At 37.9% G+C, this 23,253-nt stretch overlaps 1 protein-coding gene across 2 annotated transcripts in view; it reads right to left on the reverse strand.

The window, feature by feature from the left end:
* Positions 1-5,161: 5,161 nt before the first annotated feature.
* Positions 5,162-23,253, reverse strand: part of LOC124615370 (semaphorin-1A) — a 911,857-nt gene continuing 893,765 nt past the window's right edge. For both annotated transcript variants that reach the window (XM_047143193.1, XM_047143192.1), the window contains exons 16-18: positions 19,814-19,969; positions 17,861-18,071; positions 5,162-9,022 (exon numbers count right to left, since the gene is read on the reverse strand). In XM_047143193.1, coding sequence (XP_046999149.1) covers positions 8,662-9,022; positions 17,861-18,071; positions 19,814-19,969 — 728 coding nt within the window. In that variant the 3' untranslated portion in view covers positions 5,162-8,661. The remainder of the gene's footprint in view (positions 9,023-17,860; positions 18,072-19,813; positions 19,970-23,253) is intronic.

The raw sequence follows: 23,253 nt of genomic DNA on the forward strand, positions 1-23,253 counted from the left end.
GTATATGTTTTCAGTTCAAAAATTTACCAACAACTTTTTAAATATGTTGAGTATGTATTTTCCAATGCACTTGTGCCCATAACAGTCCATTCACTGGCTGAACCATCCGTATGGAAGTTAATAAACTGTGATGCAATATAGTTATTTAAAGAAAGAGATTTGAACTATGTTTCATACTTTCTGAGAAAATTTATTTATTTTACAAAACTGAAAAAGGATTACAAAATTTTAAATGAGGGAAAATGAAATATGAATGAGATGATTGACTGGAATTTTTAACATGTTGTGAGCCAGAAAATACGTTATATGAAATTTATCACATAAATGAGTGACAAGTGATTCAACTCTAAAGAGCTATGAAATATGCTTTTCTCGTGCAAGAAATTAGTCCTTCTGGTAGTTTTCTTTCTTCTGTGCCAAATAATGCAATCAAACCTGACCTTCAAGAAAAGCAAAATAGCAAAAGAACCTACGTGTATTTAGGACTATTTATTCGAAAAATGTTTTTCCTCATTTTGCTACAATTTCTGGGGACAAATCGGATCCATTACATTCACTGTCATTCAAAATTTAGAATAAATGATCCAGCATTACAGTTGATTACTGTTACTGTAAATTTAGTTGTGATGTAGCCTTGTATTATCCTTTCTGGCATTAATGTAATTACACACAAATGAACAAACTGAATCACCTGTTCTCACTTTTAACACCAGCAGTTTCCCATTTGTGTATTTGGGCATTCTTAAGTATCGCCAGTTTACATTGGGTAGTCTGTGAGTTTTGCAGAGTGTTAAGGTATACAGGTGTTCATAACTGTTTCTCTAAAGTGAATTTATACTTGTAACAAAAAAGAATTTGAAGAAAAGTTTGCTCCATCACTGTAGCTATTATTCTACATAATTACAGAAATATATTCTCAAACATTATAACAGAAATAAATATTAACAAATGCATCATTATAAAATCCATTTCTCCAGTGTTAAGTTGGTCTGTTATGTTGGCTGCTTTTTATACCCTACAAAGCTGTTGACAGTCATTGCTACACTTTTTCAGCCACATGCATTTATGTTGATCTTGGATGTCATTGCCACTTCCATTTGGTCATCTTCCTTTCCATACCCCATCTATCCCACTGCTACTGGTACATTTCATTTTGAATGCATTTGTAAATTATGTCTTCCATTCCAGTCTGTTCTGATACATCTACTGAATTTCCTATCTCTTTTACTAATTCCCACTACACGTCTGTCCATCATTCATCGAGTGACCCTCTCAGTTGTTAAATGGTTTTATATTGAAAGTCCATAGTTCACTGCACAAGGCAAAGTTGGCAACACATTAATTGTAAACTTTCAGTTTCAAATGCTTTAGAAGTTCAGTTTTGAAACTCATTTTCAGTAAACCAAAAGTACCCGATACCATTGGCACTCTTCTCTTTATTGCTTTTCTTGTCCATCAATTTTTATACTCAGCTGTCTAAGACACAAAAACTCATCAAGTGGTTCTGTGAGTTCATTGTTCATGTGAAGCATTTTCTTTTCACTGTGTCTTATTTCAGTTTCTTTAAAACCAATTATTAAAATTCAGGCCTTCTCCAGGCTTGTTCTATTAAGTTCTTCCATTCATTGTTAATTTTTTCTATACAAGAGCAGACGGTACACTATCAGCAGCAACATACAGGTGGTTCAGATATATTTATTTACCAGAAATTCCTTGCAAATTGTTGCTTTCATTGTCTTTCCCATCAGCCTCACAAATTTTAGCGGGACTCTGAAATCCTTCATACTTTGGAGAATCTTAGTCCTGTCTAGGCTGCTGTATGATTATTTAAAATCAATATAGAACTTGTGCAGTTACTTGTTATATTCATAAAATTTCTCAAGAACTTGTCTCAACAAAAATATCTAGTCCACTGTAGATCTATTTTCATAAATCCAGTTGATAATCACCCAGTATCCTTTCCACCGAGCATTCTTCCCAAGAAGCTAAAATCTTACTAAACAATGATAATGAGTGTAACAGTTTGTAAGGTCATAACAGGTGTTATCAGGAGAGTTCCATGCATGGAGGGGGCCATAACAGAGAGATGTGATCTGTGTGCTACTCTTTATCTTAGCAGTGGAGAATGTAATGTGGCAAATGCCAACAAACACAAGGGGAACAATATTTAACCAGCTTGTACATATGGTGGCAGTGAGGAAGTTACTACTGGAAGTGAAATAGACAATATGCCTGGCAGGGATAGAAGGGAGACATCAATAAAAATACATGGGAAAGAATGTCAAAGAGTAGAAGGGTTTAATATCCAGATTTAATAATAACAGAAGATAACAGAGCATCAGAAGAAATTCACGAAAGAATAGCAAGTGAAAAAAGATGCATATATTCTGCATGAAAAACAGCAAGTTCAGAAATGTTACTTGGAATACAAAAGCCAAAATAAATTTCACTATATTAACACATTTAGTAATGTATGTATCAGAAGAGTGAATGATAACTACAAAGTAAGAAGGCTTTTTATTGAAATGGGAAAGGAAGATTTTAAGGAAGATACTCGTGTTTTATCCCATAGTGTGGGTTCTAGAGGGAGAGAGCAAAGAATAATTAGAACAACTGTTGTAATTATAAGGTTTTTAGCTAATGAGTTGCAGTATACACAAGCAGCCAGATCTGATAGACTTTTCCAGAGTGTCCCATTTCATAACAAGAGTTCATTATCCTACAGTCACTAATAGAGACAGAGTCTGTATACTCTCAGGCGGATATCACAAGATGGGAGGGCTGACTGCAGCACGCAGTGGCCTCTTATTCACTTCAATCGCCGCACCGCCTATGCCAGCTGAGGAGGGACTGTCCACAGGGTGGTCGTCAATTGGTGGCTGTATTTGATGTGTGGTTGCCTTTGTCAGCATTACACGTAATGTCTGATGCCGACCTACGAATGACAGAGTGACACGTCAGCATAGTATCTAATGCTGATGAAACCATACTTTGTGGCAGTTTGAGAGAGGAAGAAAGCTGGAGATTACGGACAAACACAGAACTTCTGACACTTTTTGAACAGATAAATATTGTAGTGAAAATCCAGCATGGAAGATTAATATAGGCTGATGATATACAGAGATTGCCAGAAACTCTGAGCTTTAAGAAAGTGTTTGTAGAAAAACCCAAGGAGGTGAGGAGAATATCAAGACACTGTAAAAAGTAGCTTGAAGATGTGAAAGAGGACTTCAAAGCAATGGGAGTCAGGAATTGGAGAAGGAAAGCTATGGACAGAGAAGAATGGAGGCAGGTGGCAAAGGAGACCAAAGTTCCTCAAGTACTGCACTGCTGATCAGTAAAGTAAAATACCAAGCATTACTTCTTTGTTTTCTCATTTTTCATTATATGAGAAATTTTTCTTGGGCTATTGTGAATAGTTTTGGTTATGAAGAATTTCTTTTCCTAAGTCTTCTATCAATTGTGAATTTCCCACTATCCTTATGAAGCCTGATGGAAGCTGTTGCATTAATGTTTGTGTATCAGTATACTACAATCGTTGAATCAATAACTTTTCCCTCAAGGGTCACTAGTATATACTTCATTAAGATGTCACCAGCTTTCTCAAGATCTATGAATTCCAGACAAAGTGCAATATTATTTTCACTGCTCTGATTTATAATTTTGATCACAATGTGCTCTTTTGTGTGATTAAAATCCAACTTTTTTCCTATACAGTTGACGATATTTTTTAGTGGTTATCTTTAACATTACAGAGAGGAGGCTGATGGAGCTATAGTTTTTATGTCTGCTTTTGTGTGAAGCATAACAGTTCCATCATTGTTCCAGATTTGGAAAATTGACCTCTGCATAGATAATTTTTTTTCTTTTGAATCATACAACTGTTTCTTACACAACTATTTCACCTCAAATATTTTGTCACCCATGAAATACTTCATAAATCTATTTCTACCAAGAGAATTGTCACAAGGGGTTCACAAAATAATGACCATCCTATGCTCATAACATTATTAACCACTGAAATACACACACTGATACGATGTTTTGTTGATAAGAAGTACTTGATCAGTTGTGTATTGTCCTGCAAAGGATTTGAATGAAGTTGTCATTTACAGTAAGTTGTCTATAACATGTTTTTGAGTATAGCAAGGGCAACCAGTTGCAAGAACCATTGCTTCTGCTGTGTTGTCCCATCAAGCCTTTTGACAATATTGATGGAGATGGGACGAGCCGAAAAATTCTGAGTATTCACTGTTCTACATCTCGCAGTTCATGTAGATAACATTTCACTTGCATTAATACAATGCTGATAGTTCTTGCTTAGTAAAATTATTAATCATTATAGGTCTACCAGTTTTTCTTCTCACTGTGAAAATGATTTACAATTAATATGATGTAGAACTATGGCATACTTTACAACATATCATATCTATGCAGGCATTTGTTCCGTAGCACTTCATTCAGTACACAATCTATCAAATATTTCCCATCCAGATGAATTTCTTCACTGTTTAGAGGTGCATAAATTCTTCAGTGCAAGAACAACAAAAAAATTCAAATTTTAATACAGTTTTACTCCAGAATAAAAGTCAGATCTCAGTAGTTTCAACAGTACATTTGTATCATTGGGAACAGCTGCTTGGTCAAGAAAAAGGAGTAGTTGTCTTTATCCAATAATTGACAATGTTACAAAAACACATTTGGTCATTATTTTAGGAGACTGACTATTAGGAAAAGTGATTACCATTATCTTTAATGACTCAATAGGTACTTGAGATGCCACACCCTATAAACCTGATCCTAGTTGTGTGTATCATGTGTTGTGTTTGTGTGTGTGTGTGTGTGTGTGTGTGTGTGTGTGTGTGACTTAACTACAAACAGTTGAATTCTACCTAAAGAGTTGTAGAATGTGATCAATTGTAGCTTTTGTGTACTCATTTTGTCAATAGAGACATGAAGCAAATTTGGTAAGTTTATGGTGGCACTGGAGTGAAACACTTTCTACAGTTCCAATTTAAATTTAAAGTAACTAAGTGAAAGATAAGGCTTTTGCTCATATGAAGACTGTATTAAGATAAAAATATTACATTTTTTAATGAACATACATATCATTCAGTTTCAAAGAACAATAATTCAAAAGCCAGCTAATAAATCACTTATGTCCTCAGCTAATGAAAATCATTTATTGTTTAATTATTAATTCATTACAGTAAATTTACAAAAAATAATAAGGGACAGATGATACAAAGGCAGTTTAATGTCTCACTGTAATGTTCACAGAAACAGAACTGACACTAAGGCAACCAGACCCACGGTCATATAATATAGTGTTTCAAAAGATACTAACAGATGGCACTAAATGCAGTCTCGATACTTGAACAAATCTGACTGAGAACCTCCACCTTCAACAAACACTATGGCTCACTTTTCTATTAACAGTAAATTACACTATTCCTGCAAAGACTGACAATAGTACTTGCACAAATATAAAAAGACCTGCCACTTCAGAACTACGGCACCGACTCCACAGTTTAAAAAACTAACTAGGAAACACCAGTGACGTCCCGACACGTGGCAAGTTACTCGGCAGTCGCTGACTGTACTCTGACTGGCTACGTTACAAAAGAGATTCAACTCGAATTCTACAGGCACGAGTCCACAGTGAGGGCTACATTATATACCAGCTCCTTTAGACAATGTCATATTGCAAAGCTGGAAAAATAAGTTGAAAGCCTGATTTCCCTTACATATGAAATTTTAAAGTGTAGGCCTATTCGTAATAAATATTTATTACAGAGAGCAGGTATAAACAATACAAAAAGTAACACTCCTTTCGAGAGGATCTCGAACCGGCTAGGTTCGGAAATCGACAGGATTCTACACTGCAATCCTATGCTGTATTTTGCTACACTAGAGTTCCTCTCAGTTTTCAGTAAGTGTGAATAAGACTTTACTATAAAAAGTGCATTTGTTAATTTTTCACACCTAAGAAGTTGTGTAGAAAGATATCTCGAATTATGACTGGTGAAAATAAAGTTTTCATTATTCTGAAAATTTGCTGTTTGTATTTTTGATGCCATAACCTAACCATTTCTATCTTAATTGTGATGCTCCTGAATTCTCAAAACCTACTTTTCTAAACTGAGAATTGATGAATACGGTAACATGAAGTGTAATGCAGAATTGCTTTTACTGACCACATCTGTGAGTGGTAACAGTCCCTTCCGAGCTTCCTGTGTACTGCTCAACTGTCGACGATTTGTAGGTCATCCTTGCATTACTGGCTGGTTTCCTTACAAATGCAGATCTTACTGTGAAATATGTCTCAGTTCTGTTTCAGAAAGACTACTGTACACTTTCAACAAATCCACACATACAAAGTGCTAGAAGCTCGAGATAAGGCTGCTACATATACATGGTAAGTATCACCTGTGTTAATGCATGTTATGAATGTTGTATAATAATTGCACATAGTACGTACTTTTACAATCTTACATCACTGTCTCAGGAAAGGGAATATTTTTTCGGCACTTTAGGATCGTAACAAAACTGAGTCATCACTCGTGTCGTTGAAATGTCATATATCCATATGACACGTACTTGAGAACTCCACTTTATAAAATTTTTATTTTACAGTACAAAATAGCTTAGCTGGCCCTGCATATAGGAAGAAGCATAATATTTAAAAACATTGTTTTATTTATACATATTAATATTTTTTAAAAATTTGTTTTTAAACAAAGTGGCAAGTAACACTGAAATTGTATGTAACATAATAACTAACTTGAAAATACATGGCACTTCTAAAAATATTTAAATATTATGTACAAATCATCTTACAATGTACAAACAAAACTGTCTTATTTCTAACAGATACAATAATGAACACTCTTGTTAAATATGGGAACTAGGTTGTGTAATAAATTAATGACTGTGAAAAATGCAAAGCTTAATCCTAAGGATAGTACTTTATCCTTACTGATGCAGTACAAAGAACACTTTTTACTAGTCTTCCTGTTGTAGAAACTCACCTACATAATCACATATCACATTTCTCACATAAAAAATAACAAGACTTTCTACAAGCAGTCCACTTACACATCAAACAAAATTTTGACTTTACACTATCACACAGTGAACAAAATTCCCATTCATCACATCAGATTCATTTCAGACTTCACAAACATCTCATAATAATAAAGAGCACATTATAACAACCTCATAGAAATCTCAATGTGTTCCATGCACTTCAAAATATTAGTTGTAGTCTTTTACTTGGGGTAGAATCAACTTTTCACTCGATCCTAAGTTCTTCCTCATTTCTTTCATGTAACTGATAACAGTTTTTGATGAACTTATCACATGGCTATTCTATTCTTAAAATAAATGTAAAAGCACACAGACCGAGCCTGCTGAAACTCCTGCCCTAAGGCACTAACTAGTCGTCACAGAATCTGTCACGTTAGCTCAAGTCAATTTTACAAATGTTGTCAAAATGAGAACATTGTATGACAATAAGGGAATATACTTTTACTTCATTGTTCTTTCCATAAATCAGCACCTCGCTGGTGATGCCCCTATTTAATGCGGCAGGCTCAAAGACAATACCAAAATGTCTTTTACATATTCTGCTCTCACGATTCCACGTGCAATGACGAGAATTACAAGTTACGTATTATATAAAAATGCACAGAGTTTATTAACTCCAAAATGGAATGTTTGTGGCAATCTTTTCCACACTTGGCTAAAATAAAATAACAAATCAGTTCACATTGCTAAATGAGTATTTCGTCAGGTAAAATTCTTATGTGAAGTACATGAGAAATGAAATTTACAGCAAGCAGTCTACACTGTTCTCTTCAGCTTTAAAACATAACAATGCAAACATACTGAGCCATCACAAGGCACAGAAAAATCTGGAGATAATGTTCTAAGTTGTGTGGAACTTCAATTCGTGCTGCATATTAAACTTAAAATGACTATTTTTAAAATGTTCTTTGGTTTAAAGCATCAACAGACACATTTCTTTGAACCAGAAAGTAAAAAACAGCAAGCACAACCCAAAACCCTGCATGCTCCCTCAGTTGTTACCAGACTCCAGCAAATGAAACCTCAGCTTCTGCACATGTGTGCTGCAGGAACCTGCCACAACACAATTTTCTAGAAGGCAGATATGACATCTTTTCTGGTCACACAAGTCAGTACGCACTGCTAAAAGTGACCTCAGGCACACTAACATCACTGCAGCGACAGAATGCCGAGTACAAGTATCCCGATACTTCGTTTTAAACAAGCAGTGTTAACTGAGTATTGCAAATGTCAGCATTCTGACACTTTCTGCGTGGATGATATAGCTGGTAATATTTCAGTCTGCCTAAAATGGAATCAGAAGCTGATATTCCTAACAGTACATCTGGAGGACCCACACACAGATTACCACAAATGGCGAGCAATTGCCCTGCACTATGTGCGGTATATGTAGGAGCAGGGTGCACGCGAGTGTGGGGGTGGCGAGGGTGAGGACGAGGGCGGGGAGGGGGAGGTGCTGCTGCTCCTGCTGCTGCCAGAGGGGGGGCCCGACACCGACCCCGAAGCAGAGCCCGAGCCGGAACCGGAGCCCGGCGGGCGAGTCCGCCTCCCCCCCGCCCCCGCCCCCGCACCTCAGAGGTACACCTTCTTTACAGAGCGGGTAGTGCCGAAGCCGGAGTCGGGCCCTCCGCCAGTTCCCGGACCCGTGGCCCTCCGGTAGCCACCTCCCGGGCCCCCGTCGTGGGGACGTAGAGTGCCAAAATCGCGGCCCCGGCCGTACGGCGAAAAGCTGTCTTGGAACTGGAACAGGGTCTCCGCTGCCTGCTGCTGCTGTTGCTGAGCAGCACTCTTTCTCAGTGTGCCCTTTGGGGAGTTGAGCTTTTCCGGGCCACCTCCCCCGCCCACACCTGTGCCAGCACCGGGTGTGGGAACTAAGACAGGCTCGGCATATGTGACTTCTTCTTGTGGCAGGAGCTTTGGTTCCACAGCCAACCTGCAAAAAAGTCTATTGTAATGAACTTGGCACATGGTGACACAGCTGCTTGTAAGCAGAACATTAATCCCCTGATAAATTCCAGGTTATATGCAATGTGTGAACTGTGAAACATCTCTTAATGTACATTTCTAAATCATAAGACATGTCTAAAATTTGTGATACGTTTTTAACACAAATGAAGTACAGCATATGCTAGCAACAGTGGCCTAATACTAATAAAACTCTGTTGGGGAAGGAAAGTTACTCTATAAATCTAATAATGCCTTTCTCAAAAATCGTCTGTTCCTTCTGCATCAATTGACTGGGTATGTGTCTGTCTTTTACTTTACTGTATACTTGTAGTTTCATCTTCAAATACCATGAAGTCTGAGGATGTAGTTTCAGTTGATATATGGAAAGCTAAAAATTATGTGTTTCTTATGCTCTTAGTATGGCCAAAAAGATTTTCTACAATTTTAGTGTGCTGTGTAAGAAGATTATAATTTCATAAATGTTTAGAGAGGGACAGTTAGAAGTTGTAGCTTTTGAAATAATGTACAACATGATTAGTATGCCTGTGCAGTTCACACGTTTGACTTTTCTTTTGCAGCTTCAGTATCTCAGATGTGTTATTTGAACTTACCCAGAAAACTACACCATGCTGAGTGCAAGCAAGTAAACTGATAAGTTCATTTGCTAGGAATTCAACATGTTTAGTTCACCTTAAATTCTTGTACAAATATAATCTACAGAACGCCACTATGTTAAATTCTTCTATAAGCTGCTTGTTACTATCTGTTTCAATATTCTGGCATTTTGAATGTTTGCCCTTTAACTACACCATATGGTTTTTGAGGTGTTCAGTTTTTAACCATTTAAGTGAAATGAGTTTTCTTGAATATTCAGAGTTCATAATGGAGGTTGGGATTTTTTCTGTTATCATTATGATTAATTAATATAAAGGTACTATCTGCAAACAAAACTGGAGAAAAATTTATATTTATGTCAAATACAAACAGGCAGGTACCTTCCCAATGTCACTGAAAATATCAAAAGTTATTCCCATTTTCAAAAAAGATTACGATAAAGAAGTGAACAACTAGAGGCCTATCACATTTTCATCCTGCTTCTTTGAAGTATTTGAAAAAAAAAACTGTGCTCAAAAAATTGATGGGCTTCATTTACAAAAAGGTATGCATGAGTATATCCCAAACATGGGTTTTGAAACAACAAATGAGCAGAAATGGCTATATATGAGTCAATCAATATAATACCCTATTTCTTAGATACAAATTAACCACTGTAGGCATATTTTTTTCCTTTGTCTGTCAAAGACTTTTGACTGAGTGTGTAACAAAATATGACTTATAAACATTGAACAGTATGGTATCAATAAATCGACTGCATCATTCCCAAGTTATTGCTCACTGGTCAGTATGAAGTACATTGCCAAACAATTCAATAACTGAAATCCTCCTGATAGTAAAACTGTTAAGCAAGGTGTGCCTTAGAGTTCAGTACTGAGGCCTCTGCTTTCCCTCCTATATACCAGTGACTTGAGCCTGAATGTAAATGATCACATAAACATTATTAATGCAGATGACAACTGTACTCCTCAGAAGCCATACAGAAAGCTGTGAATGCGGCTACTGATCAACTCGGCAACTAAGCTACATATGGAAAATTAACAACCAACAGTAAAAAGACTTTTTCCACGGACTTCTGTATCACACAAAAACAAACCCCTCCCAACCACTTGTAACAGTAAATAACCTAACACTGAAAGCATATTCGTGGGTCTGTAGTTATGACATAACCTGGTATGGAATAAACATACTGAACACACAAATTCCAGTTAGCACCTACCTACTTCACATAATCAAGTCAGATGCGCTGTACCCCCTTCTTCACACTTATCCATCCACAGACTTGCAACCCACATTACAAATTTTTTATTTATTTTTCTCTGATCTCATTGTGCCTCCATGCCAATTTCAGTTAACTTTTGCCATTCACTATTGGCCTACTCCCTCATTTCATCTTGTTTCCCCTTATTTCATCTGTTTTGCGATTTTTCCCCACGTGTTTGGGTGTATTTTTGCGAATTTTTTCAGGTGTAATTCTATGTCATTTATGTATTTTTGCACAATTTTATCCACCACCATGAATCCTTGCTCCTTCCATCTGTCTCAATAGACAAACGTTTCCTTATTACTAGCCGGAAACAGTCCCACATACTTTTCCTGTGTTGTTGCTTGGCTCATGGAATCCCCCCCAAAGGCCTTACCAGCAAATCATTCATCATCAAATCATCCATCAACATATTATTCATCTCTGGCTGCCACCCTCCCTTCCACAATGATCTCAATCTGTTCAGATTCTACCAATCCTTAACCCTCACCAACATAGTCCTGCAAAACCATACCAATCAGGCCCAGACCAAATTGCAATACCTTCTCTTCCTCTGTAAAATTCTCCTGCTATACAATCCCAAATACCTGCATTGCATAGCACACATTGAAACTCTTGCACTCCAGGAACTAGAGCAACATGCACACCACCACCTCAAAAAAACTCTCCACCCTGTTCATTTCCTACTCCTGCCTTGGACTACCACTATCCACCGCCTCTACAACCATCTCGAAACCTTCCCCCACATCCCTTCATAGCTGATAAATCCTCCCTCACAGACCTACTACATTTACCACACCCTCAAAAACTCTGTCCCACCATCATACAGAATCCGGAAAATAAACAGACCTGGAACACAGTCATGAACCTTTCCTCTGAGAGCCTTAGTTCCTGCAGAAGTTTAACTCCTTTTCAAAGCCCTTGCCTTTTTCTCCGCTCCTGGATTCAATCATGCAGGACTTGTTAAAAACTCTCTCCTTCTCCCGACCCCTACAATGTAGACGCTTTTTCACCACCAGCGCTAACAATCACACTCAACCAAAGACCAAAGTTGAACTCTGCCTGACTCAGTTCACTCCTCCATCCAATTATAATCCATCCCCACTGCCCCCTAATCAACCCCTGTTAACTTTACAACATTTCTTAACCTTGAACCTTGCCTCACCATCATTCCCCAAAACCACCAATAATGAAACTAAACTCACATCCACAGAAAATACCACCATCTAAAATTGATCCCAACCTCATAATCCTACCTGCTGACAAAGGCTTTATCACTGTTTTGAGAACTGCAAGGATTACCTGGTAGAAGAACTCCGCCAACTGTCAGATTCATCCACCTACAAACCGTGCCAGAGTGACCCAATTCCAGCAGGACCTTCTGTCTCTCTTCAAATCATAAGGCCCATCCCAGAACCTCTCCCAGAGTCTATCTCCCTCCTCAACCCTACCACTCCCTGCACTCCTATCTTCTACATGCTTCCTAAAGTCCATAAACACAACCACCCAGGATGCACAATTGTGGCCGGTTACTGTGCTCCCACTGAGAGAATCTCTGCTCTCGTAGATCAACACCTTCATTCTATTACCTGCAACCAACCCTCCTAGATAAAAGGTATCAATCATTTCCATCAGCGGCTCTCCACAGTTCCTGTTCCTTTACCACATCGTGCTCTGATTGTCATTATTGATGCCACTTCTCTTTATACAAACATCCCTAATGCTCATGGCCTTACCACTATTGAACAGTAGCTTTCCCAACGTGCAATGAATTCCAAACCTACAACCTTATTCCTCATCACCATGAGCAACAGTATCCTCAACCACAATCACTTCTCCTTTGAAGGCATTATCTAGAAACAAATCTGGAGCATGGCTATGCCATTCATATGGCATCATCCTATGCCAATGTATTCATGGGTCTCCTAGAGGAATCCTTCCTAAACACCCAAATCCTAAACTCCTCAACTGGTTCAGATTCACTGATGACACCTTCATGATCTGGATCAAGGGTGAGGACACCCTATCAACATTCCTCCAGAACTTTGGCACCTTCTCCTCCATTCGCTTCACCTGGTCCTGCTCAACCCAACAATCCACCTTCCTCGATGCTGACCTCCACCTCAAAGATGGCTACATCAGTATCTCCACTCATACCAAACCTACCAACCACCAGCAGTACCTCCACTTTGATGGCTTCCATCCATTCCACACCAAGAAGTCCCTTCCAAACACCCTAGCCACCCATGGCAATCACATCTATAGCCAGGAGTGGAGCAACTGAATCACATTCTCTGCCAGTGTTTCGACTACCTCTCGTTGTGCCCTGAGATGAGGAATGTCCTACCCACTTCCTTCTCACAGTGGTGCTCCACCACCCACCGAATTGACACAACATCCTCGTCCGCTCGTATACAACTCCTGCTCCCAAACCCTTGCCTCCTGGCTCATATCCCTGTAACAGACCTAGATTTAGTACCTGTCCCATATATCCTCCCACCACCATCTACTCCAGTCCAGTCACAAACATCATCCATTCCATCAAAGGCAGGGCTACCAGTGAAACCAATCATTTGATCTACAAGCTAAGCAGTAACCACTGCACTGCATTCTATGTGGGCACGACAAACGGTCTGTCTGCACAAATGGCCACCTACAAACTGTGGCTAAGAAACAGCTGGATCACCCCATTTCTGAGCACACTGCCCAAAACAACGTTCATCATTTCAATAACTGCTTTACAGCCTGTGCCATCTGCATCCTTCCCACCAGCCTTTCAGAATTGCGCAGGTGGGAACTCTCCCTGCAATATAGCCTTTGTTTGCATAACCTTCCTGGCCTCAACCTTTGTTAGTCTTTATCCTTACCCTCTAGCCCCTTCCCTGTTCCCATTCTAGCACTAAACAGGCTTCTATTTCAGCAACTCACCCACAGTCTTTTTCCTGTTTCCTTTTCCTCTTACCCTCCCCCGTCTTCCATCTAACCTCCCGATTTCAGCTAGCTGCCCAACCCTCTCTGCACCTCGTCCCTATGTGCTCCCACAAGCACCACTTTTCTGTCCCCCACCCATACGCTGCTATCCCTCCTCCTTACCCCACCACCTGGTTGCGACTTCCATCATGTGTTGCTACTCATAGTGTGGCTTCAGCAGCCAGAGACAGTTGTGTGTGTGTGTGTGTGTGTGTGTGTGTGTGTGTGTGTGTGTTATCTCAGGCCCTGTTGGCTGAAAGCTCTTTCTCTAACAGTCTTTTTGTTGTGCCTATGTGCAACTCAGCATCTCCGCTATATGGTGAGTAGCAACTATCCTTTTCCTAATATTGTTACATTCCATCCTGGATTTACCACTGTTGAACAGATAAATGCTACAATAAGTACTGGCTGCTATGCACTGAATGAGCTGCAAGCATGCACTAACCAGAAAATGGTATTAAATATTAAGCAACGCAGATATGAGATTTCACACACATTCTAGCTGCTCAGTCATTTTAACAACTTGGGAAAGTTTTCAATGCATGTTCTCTGTAATTTCATTCAACAATATGTCACTAATAAAAGTGTGTTGCCCTGTTCTTAGTAAAGACATAACCTGTTTCTCTCTCTCTCTCTCCTCCCCCCACCCCTGAACCCAAAACACACACACACACACACACACACACACACACACACACACACACACACAAACAAACACAAAGTAGTGAAATTTTATGGCAAATAATCATATTAATCATCTTGCAACTTGCTCGATGGCCTGATGTTTACGAGGTTCTCAATTATGTTTTTTTTTCCCTTATGCTTGGGTCCAAAGCCATCAAACATTGATTTCATGCTGTCATTGATCCACTGAGTCTGTATATTATTTGAATAACTATCAAGCAGTGTTAATTTAAGAGACATTTTCAAATATACATGTTATCAGCAGATCATAGAGGAAATCAAAATTAAAGAGAAAATGTCCCGAATACCTCTTCAGGCTGACTGAATATAAATCGCATTATAGAACATAACACTAGGTGACTGCTTAAACTTACTGCCACACAATGTATACAGCACACATACATCATCCTCTACACGTGTGACTCTAGAGTGACCAAAGATTAGAGGCTTTAAAGTAGGATATTATTTTGGCCACTTTTCAGAAAACTGAAAACTTCAGTCCACTTTCAAGCATGCATATCTCTAATAAAAAAGCATGCACATAGCTTACCCACAATTGGCATGTTCACTCTTACTTCCTCCCTTCTTAATGCACTCTTATTTTCTACTGGCTTTAATTTCATCTATTCACTCCTATCTCAGTCATCCTCTTTGTCGTATTTTCTCCATCACTCCTTCAGTCAGAGTAATGATTTTGATTCAATGACAACATACGTGGTTAACTCTGTTGCTCCTCTTTGCAGTGCCTGTTTTGAGTACAGGTTCCTTATCTCTCCTGATCTTTTATGTTTGAGACTATGACAGTCCATTGTTTTTTCAATATCTCAAATGCTTTCAATCTTTTCTTTTCTGCCTTCCTTGTCAGCTAAGTTTCTGCCCCATACAGGTATATTCTCCAAATGTAGCTAATTAAGAATAATTTCCTGGTAGTCAGGGGGACTGTTTGACATCAGTAGTATTCTTTTCTGGATAAGTGTTTCTTTTTTGTGGGCTACTTCACTTCTACCATTCACTTGATAAAACTTCTACGATACCTGAAGGTAGTCACACATGCCAGCATTTTGCTTCCAAGATGTTTTCTATGTATTGTGTAAATCATAATTTTTGTTTTGTTTCAGCTGATGTTCATCTTCCACACCTGTGTTAAGATGTGACTCATCTGATGAGTATCTTCTGTAGATAGTCTTCATTAATGTAATCCCATTGCTGCTGGTTTATGTGAATTCCTTCATTTTATTTTTGCACAAATTAAATAATATTAGAGACAATCAACATTCCTGCTTCCTGCCTTAATCCCTATAATATTTTTGTCTGTGGTTCATCCTCTCCTATGATAGCATTCTAATTCTTGTAAAGCTGTAGGATTATTCTGTTGTCCCTGAAGTCTATTTCTATTTTCATCATCCCTTTGAACAATTTCTTCCACTTAATGTTAAGCAGTTAAGCATTCTTCAAAACTTTATTTATGAAAAGGAACTTTGTGGCAGATTAAAGCTGTGTGCTAGATTGAGACTTGAACTCGGGGCCTTTGCCTTTCGCGGGCAAGTGCTCTACTGAGTGAACTGCCCAGGCAAGACGACAGACCTTCCCTCACAGCTCTGCTCCTCCAGTATCTTATCTCCTATGTACCAAACTTCACAGAAGCTATCCTGCAAAAATTGCAGGACTAGCACCCCTGGAAGAGAGGATATAGCCAAAGCCTGGGGGATGTTTCCAGAGTGAACTTCTTGCCCTGCAGTAGAGTGTGTGCTGACAAGATCTTCTGTGAAATTTGGAAGGTAGGAGATGAGGTATTTGGGAAAATAAAGCTACGAGGGCAGGTCATGAACTGTTCTTGGGTAAATCAGTCTGCCCGCGAAAGGCACAGGTCCCTGATTTCGAGTCTCAGTCTAGTGCACAGTTTTAATCTGCAAGGAAGTTTCATGTCAGCATACATTCCACTGCAGGATCAAAATTTCATTCTGTAACTTTTTTTATGTCTATGAAGGCAATCAATATTGATGTGCCTAGTCTCTATGATTGCTCAAAAATTACTTGTAAAGGAAGTATTGGTTCCTGTGTTCCCACATTACTTTGAAATGCATACTGGTCATTTTGTAAACAGTCTTCTACTTCCTGCTCCATGCAATGATAAATAATTCTAGTTAGGCATGTGATATGAAGCCGAGTGTTGGACTAGTTTTGCTTGGCTGGTCTTCCAAAATCATATCATACAAGTTGCTCACAATATTTTCAAGAAGTACCCTGCCCATGAAAATCATACCACAAATAAAATAAGTTGGAACTATAATGCAAATTCCTGAATGGTACACTTATTTAGTTAATCTAGATGTAGAATACATCAGAGTCATAGAATGCCAAAAAAGTAAAAAAATAAAGTGTCATGAAGCTGTACAGCTAATTACCCCTGCCTATCAGAGACTTACAAAACAGGGAGCTTGAAAAGCATTTCCAAAAAAAATTTAAGTAACGAGTGTGCATGAAATAGGAAATGTTTGGTAGGTAATCAGTGTGCACGACTTAAATGTACCTTAGTTTTGGAAGATTCATTGGTTTACTTGTTACGTGACTATACATACTCCGTAAACTCATCTGTGTTTTATAGTAAACATACAATTATCACTACAAATGTAAAACTGACAATGATATTTCAAAAAAAAAGTTGGCTAGTGAGAAAGAAAGACATTCTATCCTATTCCAGAAATGTGCACTTTTTTCTAAGGGTTTGTTGGAGCCTGAAACTAACTACATTTAAATAAATTATTTAGTCAACAAATTTGTGACTAGCTGTGTGGGTCAATGGCATCTTTTTAAGCAGCCATGCTCAGAGTTTTGCCCCAGACTCAGTGAATCTACAGATTTATCAGTGTTATCATGGGAGACTGCAGTGATTGCACTGACACAGCATGACATTATTAAGCATCACTAGTTACCAGTGACTTAATGGATTGTATCAGCATTCATGACTATTTGTCACTATAAAAAATATCACTCTTATTGTATGTAATTCAGCACCGCAGAATGACCCACAGCACTTCAAAGTAATATATAACCCAGCTATTAAGTGTATGTGTTGTAAATAAACTTATTGATTTTTTGTGTTTTTGTGGATGTATGATTGTCTTTATTGGCCACCTCAACTACCAACAGATCAAGTTGCAGTGTTTCTTTTTCATTCAAATTTCCAAAGCAACACTGCTCCAGGAATAACCATTTTTGAATGTGCTGTCTTAATACTCACTTCACATATGTGAAACCATAAAATATTTTGCAGCGATGAAATTTCCCTACCTGTTGACAGTCTGCCTCTGTTCAAAGTATTCATACTCTGTGTCAGGATAAGGCAGGTTGTCTTCTTCTTCCTTATGGCACTTGCGGCCACAGAGGTAGCCTGTCACAAAACCCACGACCAGCGCAGCCACAGATCCTGCCACGACTGCCAGTGCCAGGGTTTCTACAGAGTACTGGGGGAGCGGGCTATCTGCTGCACTCACTTCTGGACCTGAAACCAATCGCATACTTCAACTTTACTTTTGTTACAGCCTAAAGTACCTTGTACATAGTTAATTGCTTAGTTTTATTAAAAAGAAACATCATGGAGCGTCACAATGCAGTAAAAAAGCATCTCCTTTACAATGAGTAGCATGAAAACTGCTTGTTCTCATGCTTTCCATAAAATTTTGCTAGTAGAAATGCAAATTATTTTAATAAATAGTTTCTGTAGCAATGTATGCATGGGGTTTTTCTTTGAGGAGAATGAGATACAATTAAATTACACTTGCTATACAGGAGACCATTTTCAAGTAAACTATAACAGCATCTTGTAACACTACATATAAGGCTGTTGATATGGTTGAGTGACAGTTCCCCTCATGCTTGCATGAATACAATGGTCTCTCAATAATAACTTTTGACTGTTGTTTATGCATCTGCTTTTAAATTTTTTAATCTTGTCAAGAAGCATAACATATGGCTTCGCATAATAACAAACTTCTCATTATTTTACTCCTGAAATAGTTACAATGAGATTTCACCAACAAAACTTTCTAAAATTTATTTCTTAATGGTGAATTCTGAAAGTGTTATCCAATTGAAATGTTTTATCAATCATCTTCAGGTTTTTCCATGTGATTGCAAGCTCAGATTTTGAAAAGTGTGTGCAACTGTTTTCTATGTTTCTTTTTTGGAACTTCTGACATGTATCTTGTAACACACCACAATGCTTTTGTAGTTATAGGAGTTTTTAAATACTTATAGCAATAATAAATTAATGTACTGCAGAGTGGTGATCCCTTTTCATCAGTAAATGTTCACTGCCCTGCTTTCTACAACTTCTAATTGCTCATTATTTTGTGCTTTAGTGACAAAACAGTCTCCTTGACATTAAAGGTGGTTGCTAAGATTTGGATATTCTTATATGCATTCATGTTTATATAATATGTCTGCTTGTGTCTGTATGTGTGGATGGATATGTGCGCGTGTGCGAGTGTATACCTGTCCTTTTTTCCCCCTAAGGTAAGTCTTTCCGCTCCCGGGATTGGAATGACTCCTTACCCTCTCCCTTAAAACCCACTTCCTTTCGTCTTCCCCTCTCCTGATGAGGCAACAGTTTGTTGCGAAAGCTTGAATTTTGTGTGTATGTTTGTGTTTGTTTGTGTGTCTATCGACCTGCCAGCGCTTTTGTTCGGTAAGTCACCTCATCTTTGTTTTTATATATAATTTTTCCCACGTGGATTGTTTCCTTCCATTATATTGATATCATGTTTATATAAATTTATAACACCTAAATGCATTTAAGTAGATTCCAATTAAAGCACTTTGTTTGAAATGCCAATGAAAGGTATGTACATGGCTGACAGTAAGTTTTTTTGTTGAAATGAGAATGAAACAAATCTCTTGATAAGTTAACAAATAACTAAAATTTCTACAAAATACTATTGTATCAAACTTGATTTTTAAAAATGTCATTCCCTGTAAAAGTTTTGAGAGAAGTGTTCTATTTCCTTTGCCTATAACCCTCCACAAACATGTTACTACAACATCTGATTATTTAATGTGACCAATGTTGGATGGGCAAGACTGCTGAGAAAATATTCTCAATATACTATGTTTCTTAGGATCCAAACTACAAAGCATGTTTTCACAATTTAAACTGTGGTAACAAAAGCCAATGCCACAAAATGTTCCAATGTTAGTAATAATAAATTGAATAAGTTATTTCACCAAGATAAATAGTTCACTGACCACTGTGTTGTCCATCATCGTGGACAATGTTGATAACTTCTCCTTCAGGCACATCTTTAGTTGGGCCAGTTCGCCCACCAACATCCTGGTTGTATGGCTTTCCAAAGTTTGAAGACAGTCCCTCTACGCTGCCTGTACTTTTACCCAGTACTTTGCCTGGAAATTATTGAAATTTGTTACACATACTGTAAACAGATGCATTTATTTTTAGTAACATCTGAAATTAAGAGGCAGAATTGCTGCCTAGTACTGAGGCAAAATTTCAGTACTGTTACAGACAAATGGAACCAGTAGTTCCTTCCTCAGCGAGGAAAGAGGGGTAGGTTGAGGGAGGTTACAAAGAAGGGGCAGGTCACGCAAAATGCAGGATGAGAGGAACTGATCCACTGTGAGGACAAGGCAAGGCAAGAGAGAGTCTTAAATATACTATGAAGATTGTTGAAAAACGAACAAACAAGACACAAGGAAATGGGAGACACTGAAAAGCAGTAGCCTTGCAAGGAAAAATGACTGTCAACCCCCCCCCCCCCCCCCCCCCCCCACACACACACACACACACACACACACACACACACAGAGAGAGAGAGAGAGAGAGAGAGAGAAGATTGCCGAAAAAAGGGCCTCTTAATAAAATAAGATCATTGCCAAACTAACAAACAGATCACTAGACATTAAAAAAAAAAAAAATCTGCAATTGATAAAAGTGTGTCAAGAGTTTCTACCGGTAGGCAAAATTTTAATTTTAATAACTGCTTTATAATAGAGAAAGAATCAAAAACCACCTAACCACATCAATATGAGCTAAAGATTAATGGAACATGTTACACTGAAGAAATCTTAACCACAGACATATCACTTCACTTACATTTCAGAACCTAAAATGTAATCATCAGTAAAATGTCTGTAGAGCATTTCCCACTCACATTTCTTATTTAATGTGTCTTATTACAATCCTTTCTAAGGTCACGGGTATGTTTCTTTGAACTTCATAATCAATAATTTATTTCATTGTCAAGCTCACTGAATCACTGCCTTTCATAAATCACAAGTCCAGTTCTCTGGTTATGTTGATTATTTTTTTTTTTTAAATAAAAAAGAATAAGCGAGGGAATTATAGCCAAATGATGTTCTCTCAAGGCTGTTCCATCTCCATTGCATTTGTCTCCAGAGAAATATGTTTGTCCTTAATTACATTGTAACATCCTGGTCTTTTTTGTATTGTCATCTGTTACACATGTTGGTAATTTCAATGTGGAATGTGTAAGACAGGGAAGACTACCACTTGTACAACAAAGTTAGTGACAATATCATCCAGTAAAATGCAATTGCCACCTTGTGCACAATTCATTATATGTGCTACAAAAAAGTGTGCACATACTATTTTGAGGTTCTGAAAAATAAAAATGGAGCATCAAACCACTGATGATATAAATAATGATGAAAGATTTGGTATCAATCATCAAAGTCCTACTTTTCAAGAAATGGGATTCCCTCAAGTTGATTATAGTTTTCACAATATGTATAGGATGGTACATAAAGTAGGGTACTGTTATTAAAGCCCTAAAATACTTTACCTGCTTGACACACTTTCTGTTTTAAATCCTTCCCTTACCACAACCCCCTTACTACGAATGGCAAATAAATCCTGTGGTGAAGGTAACTTTCAGGCATTGTCATATAATGCCAAATAAGTTTTTAATATATATAGATATGATCAGTTCAAAGTTAGATATCACAAATTATTGATCTTGTGTAGCTCATTATGGAATACACAACGTTATTTTACTTTTTCCCAATCCTATACTTTTCATGTTTCATACTAAGCCAGAAGCTACTCAACTACAGATATTTTCATAGTAAATGGCAGACAAGACCAGCTGAAAGAACAAGGTAGTGTAGTGGTTACCACACAGGACTCGCATTCGGGAGGACAACAGTTCAAGCCTGCGTCCGGCCAGCTTGATTTAGGTTTTCCGTGATTTCCCTAAATCGCTTCAGGCACATGCCGGGATGGTTCCTTTGAAAGGGCACAGCCAATTTCCTTCCCCATCCTTCCCTAATCCAATGATCCAATGGGAACAATGATCTTGCTGTTTGGTCCACTCCTCCCAAATCAACCAACCAAGACCAGCTGAACTTACCACAACGTTGTATTTATGTTTCTCGAATATAATGGAAGCATTCCTGGTTTTGATTTTCACTATGCTACACCACAGACTACAATACCAAGCGTTTAGTTACATTTACACTAGTGACAGATTTTGATGCTGTATGGAAATTATCCTGTAATTTTACAATTAATGTCTGTTGGAAACAGCAATTTGCCATGAAGTACACTTTCTTCACCATACGCATTAAGGCACTAAAATGTGAAAAGTCCAGTCAAATTGTTGGGGATAAAAGCCTATGCCTTGTAAAAGGTGGGGTAGATTTTATTTTTTTAACTCATCCACATGTTTGAAAAGATTGGAAAACAAGTTTTGTCAGCAAATTTTATGTGAGCTAAACTTTCTTTCATCAAAACACTACAAAAATTTTCGATTCCAGTTAAAAAAAAGTCTCAGTTTATTGTGCTCCTAGCACTTTGACAGCTATTTTCTTTTTAAAAGAGCACAAAATTCTCTTTGCATTTGATTACTACGACTTCTTTCTGCATCGAATACCAAGGATGCCGGAGTTCATCAAAAAATAATGATTTTTCAAGTTTTGTGCAAAATGGCAAAATACCAAGTTTTTGAGTACTTTTACCTCAGTTTCTATTTACATAAAAGAAATACATTATACAATGTGTTACACATTGTAATTAAATATCTCACTTTGCGGCAAGGCCAGGATATAAAGCATCACTGACATTATTCAGTATCTACGAACACAATCAGGTCAGATTGTGAGAGACAGGTACCGTACATTTTTATAGCTGAATGATGCTATCAGAAAAAGACATGTGCCTTAGTTCTAGTGAAGGAACTCAATTGCACTGAATAAATTTTTTGTTGTTGATGGAAGGTACTTTATACACAAAGTAACTTGGCCTTTAGATCTTTTCTTCAAAACGATAGCCCAAAGTTATGTTTTTTACTTGCATTGTCATTTTGGACTTAATTTGATATTGTATTTGATGAGAACCCGTGCGAGGAACAGCAATGTCGCACAAAGAGTGCTGGGACAATTTGTAAGCCTAAAAAACATTCTTCAGGTGAGGTAAGTTTTTGTTTGATGAATGAAAGAAGAATTGCTCAATTGCTTATTAAAAAGGAATTTTGATATTGTAGCATTGAGATGGGCCAAGCAGAAGAAGCTGATATTATGATTGTAACATTTTCCTTTTAAAGAATTTACAGTTTTGGAGTGCGGTTACAGTGGGAGAACATGTTGACTTCCTTGTGTTCATGACTGATTTAGAACAAGGCATCGAAAACTTATTTTTGCTAAAGCCAGGA

This window comes from Schistocerca americana, chromosome 5 (genome assembly GCF_021461395.2).
Source record: "Schistocerca americana isolate TAMUIC-IGC-003095 chromosome 5, iqSchAmer2.1, whole genome shotgun sequence".
Classification (NCBI taxonomy): Eukaryota; Metazoa; Arthropoda; class Insecta; order Orthoptera; family Acrididae; genus Schistocerca; species Schistocerca americana.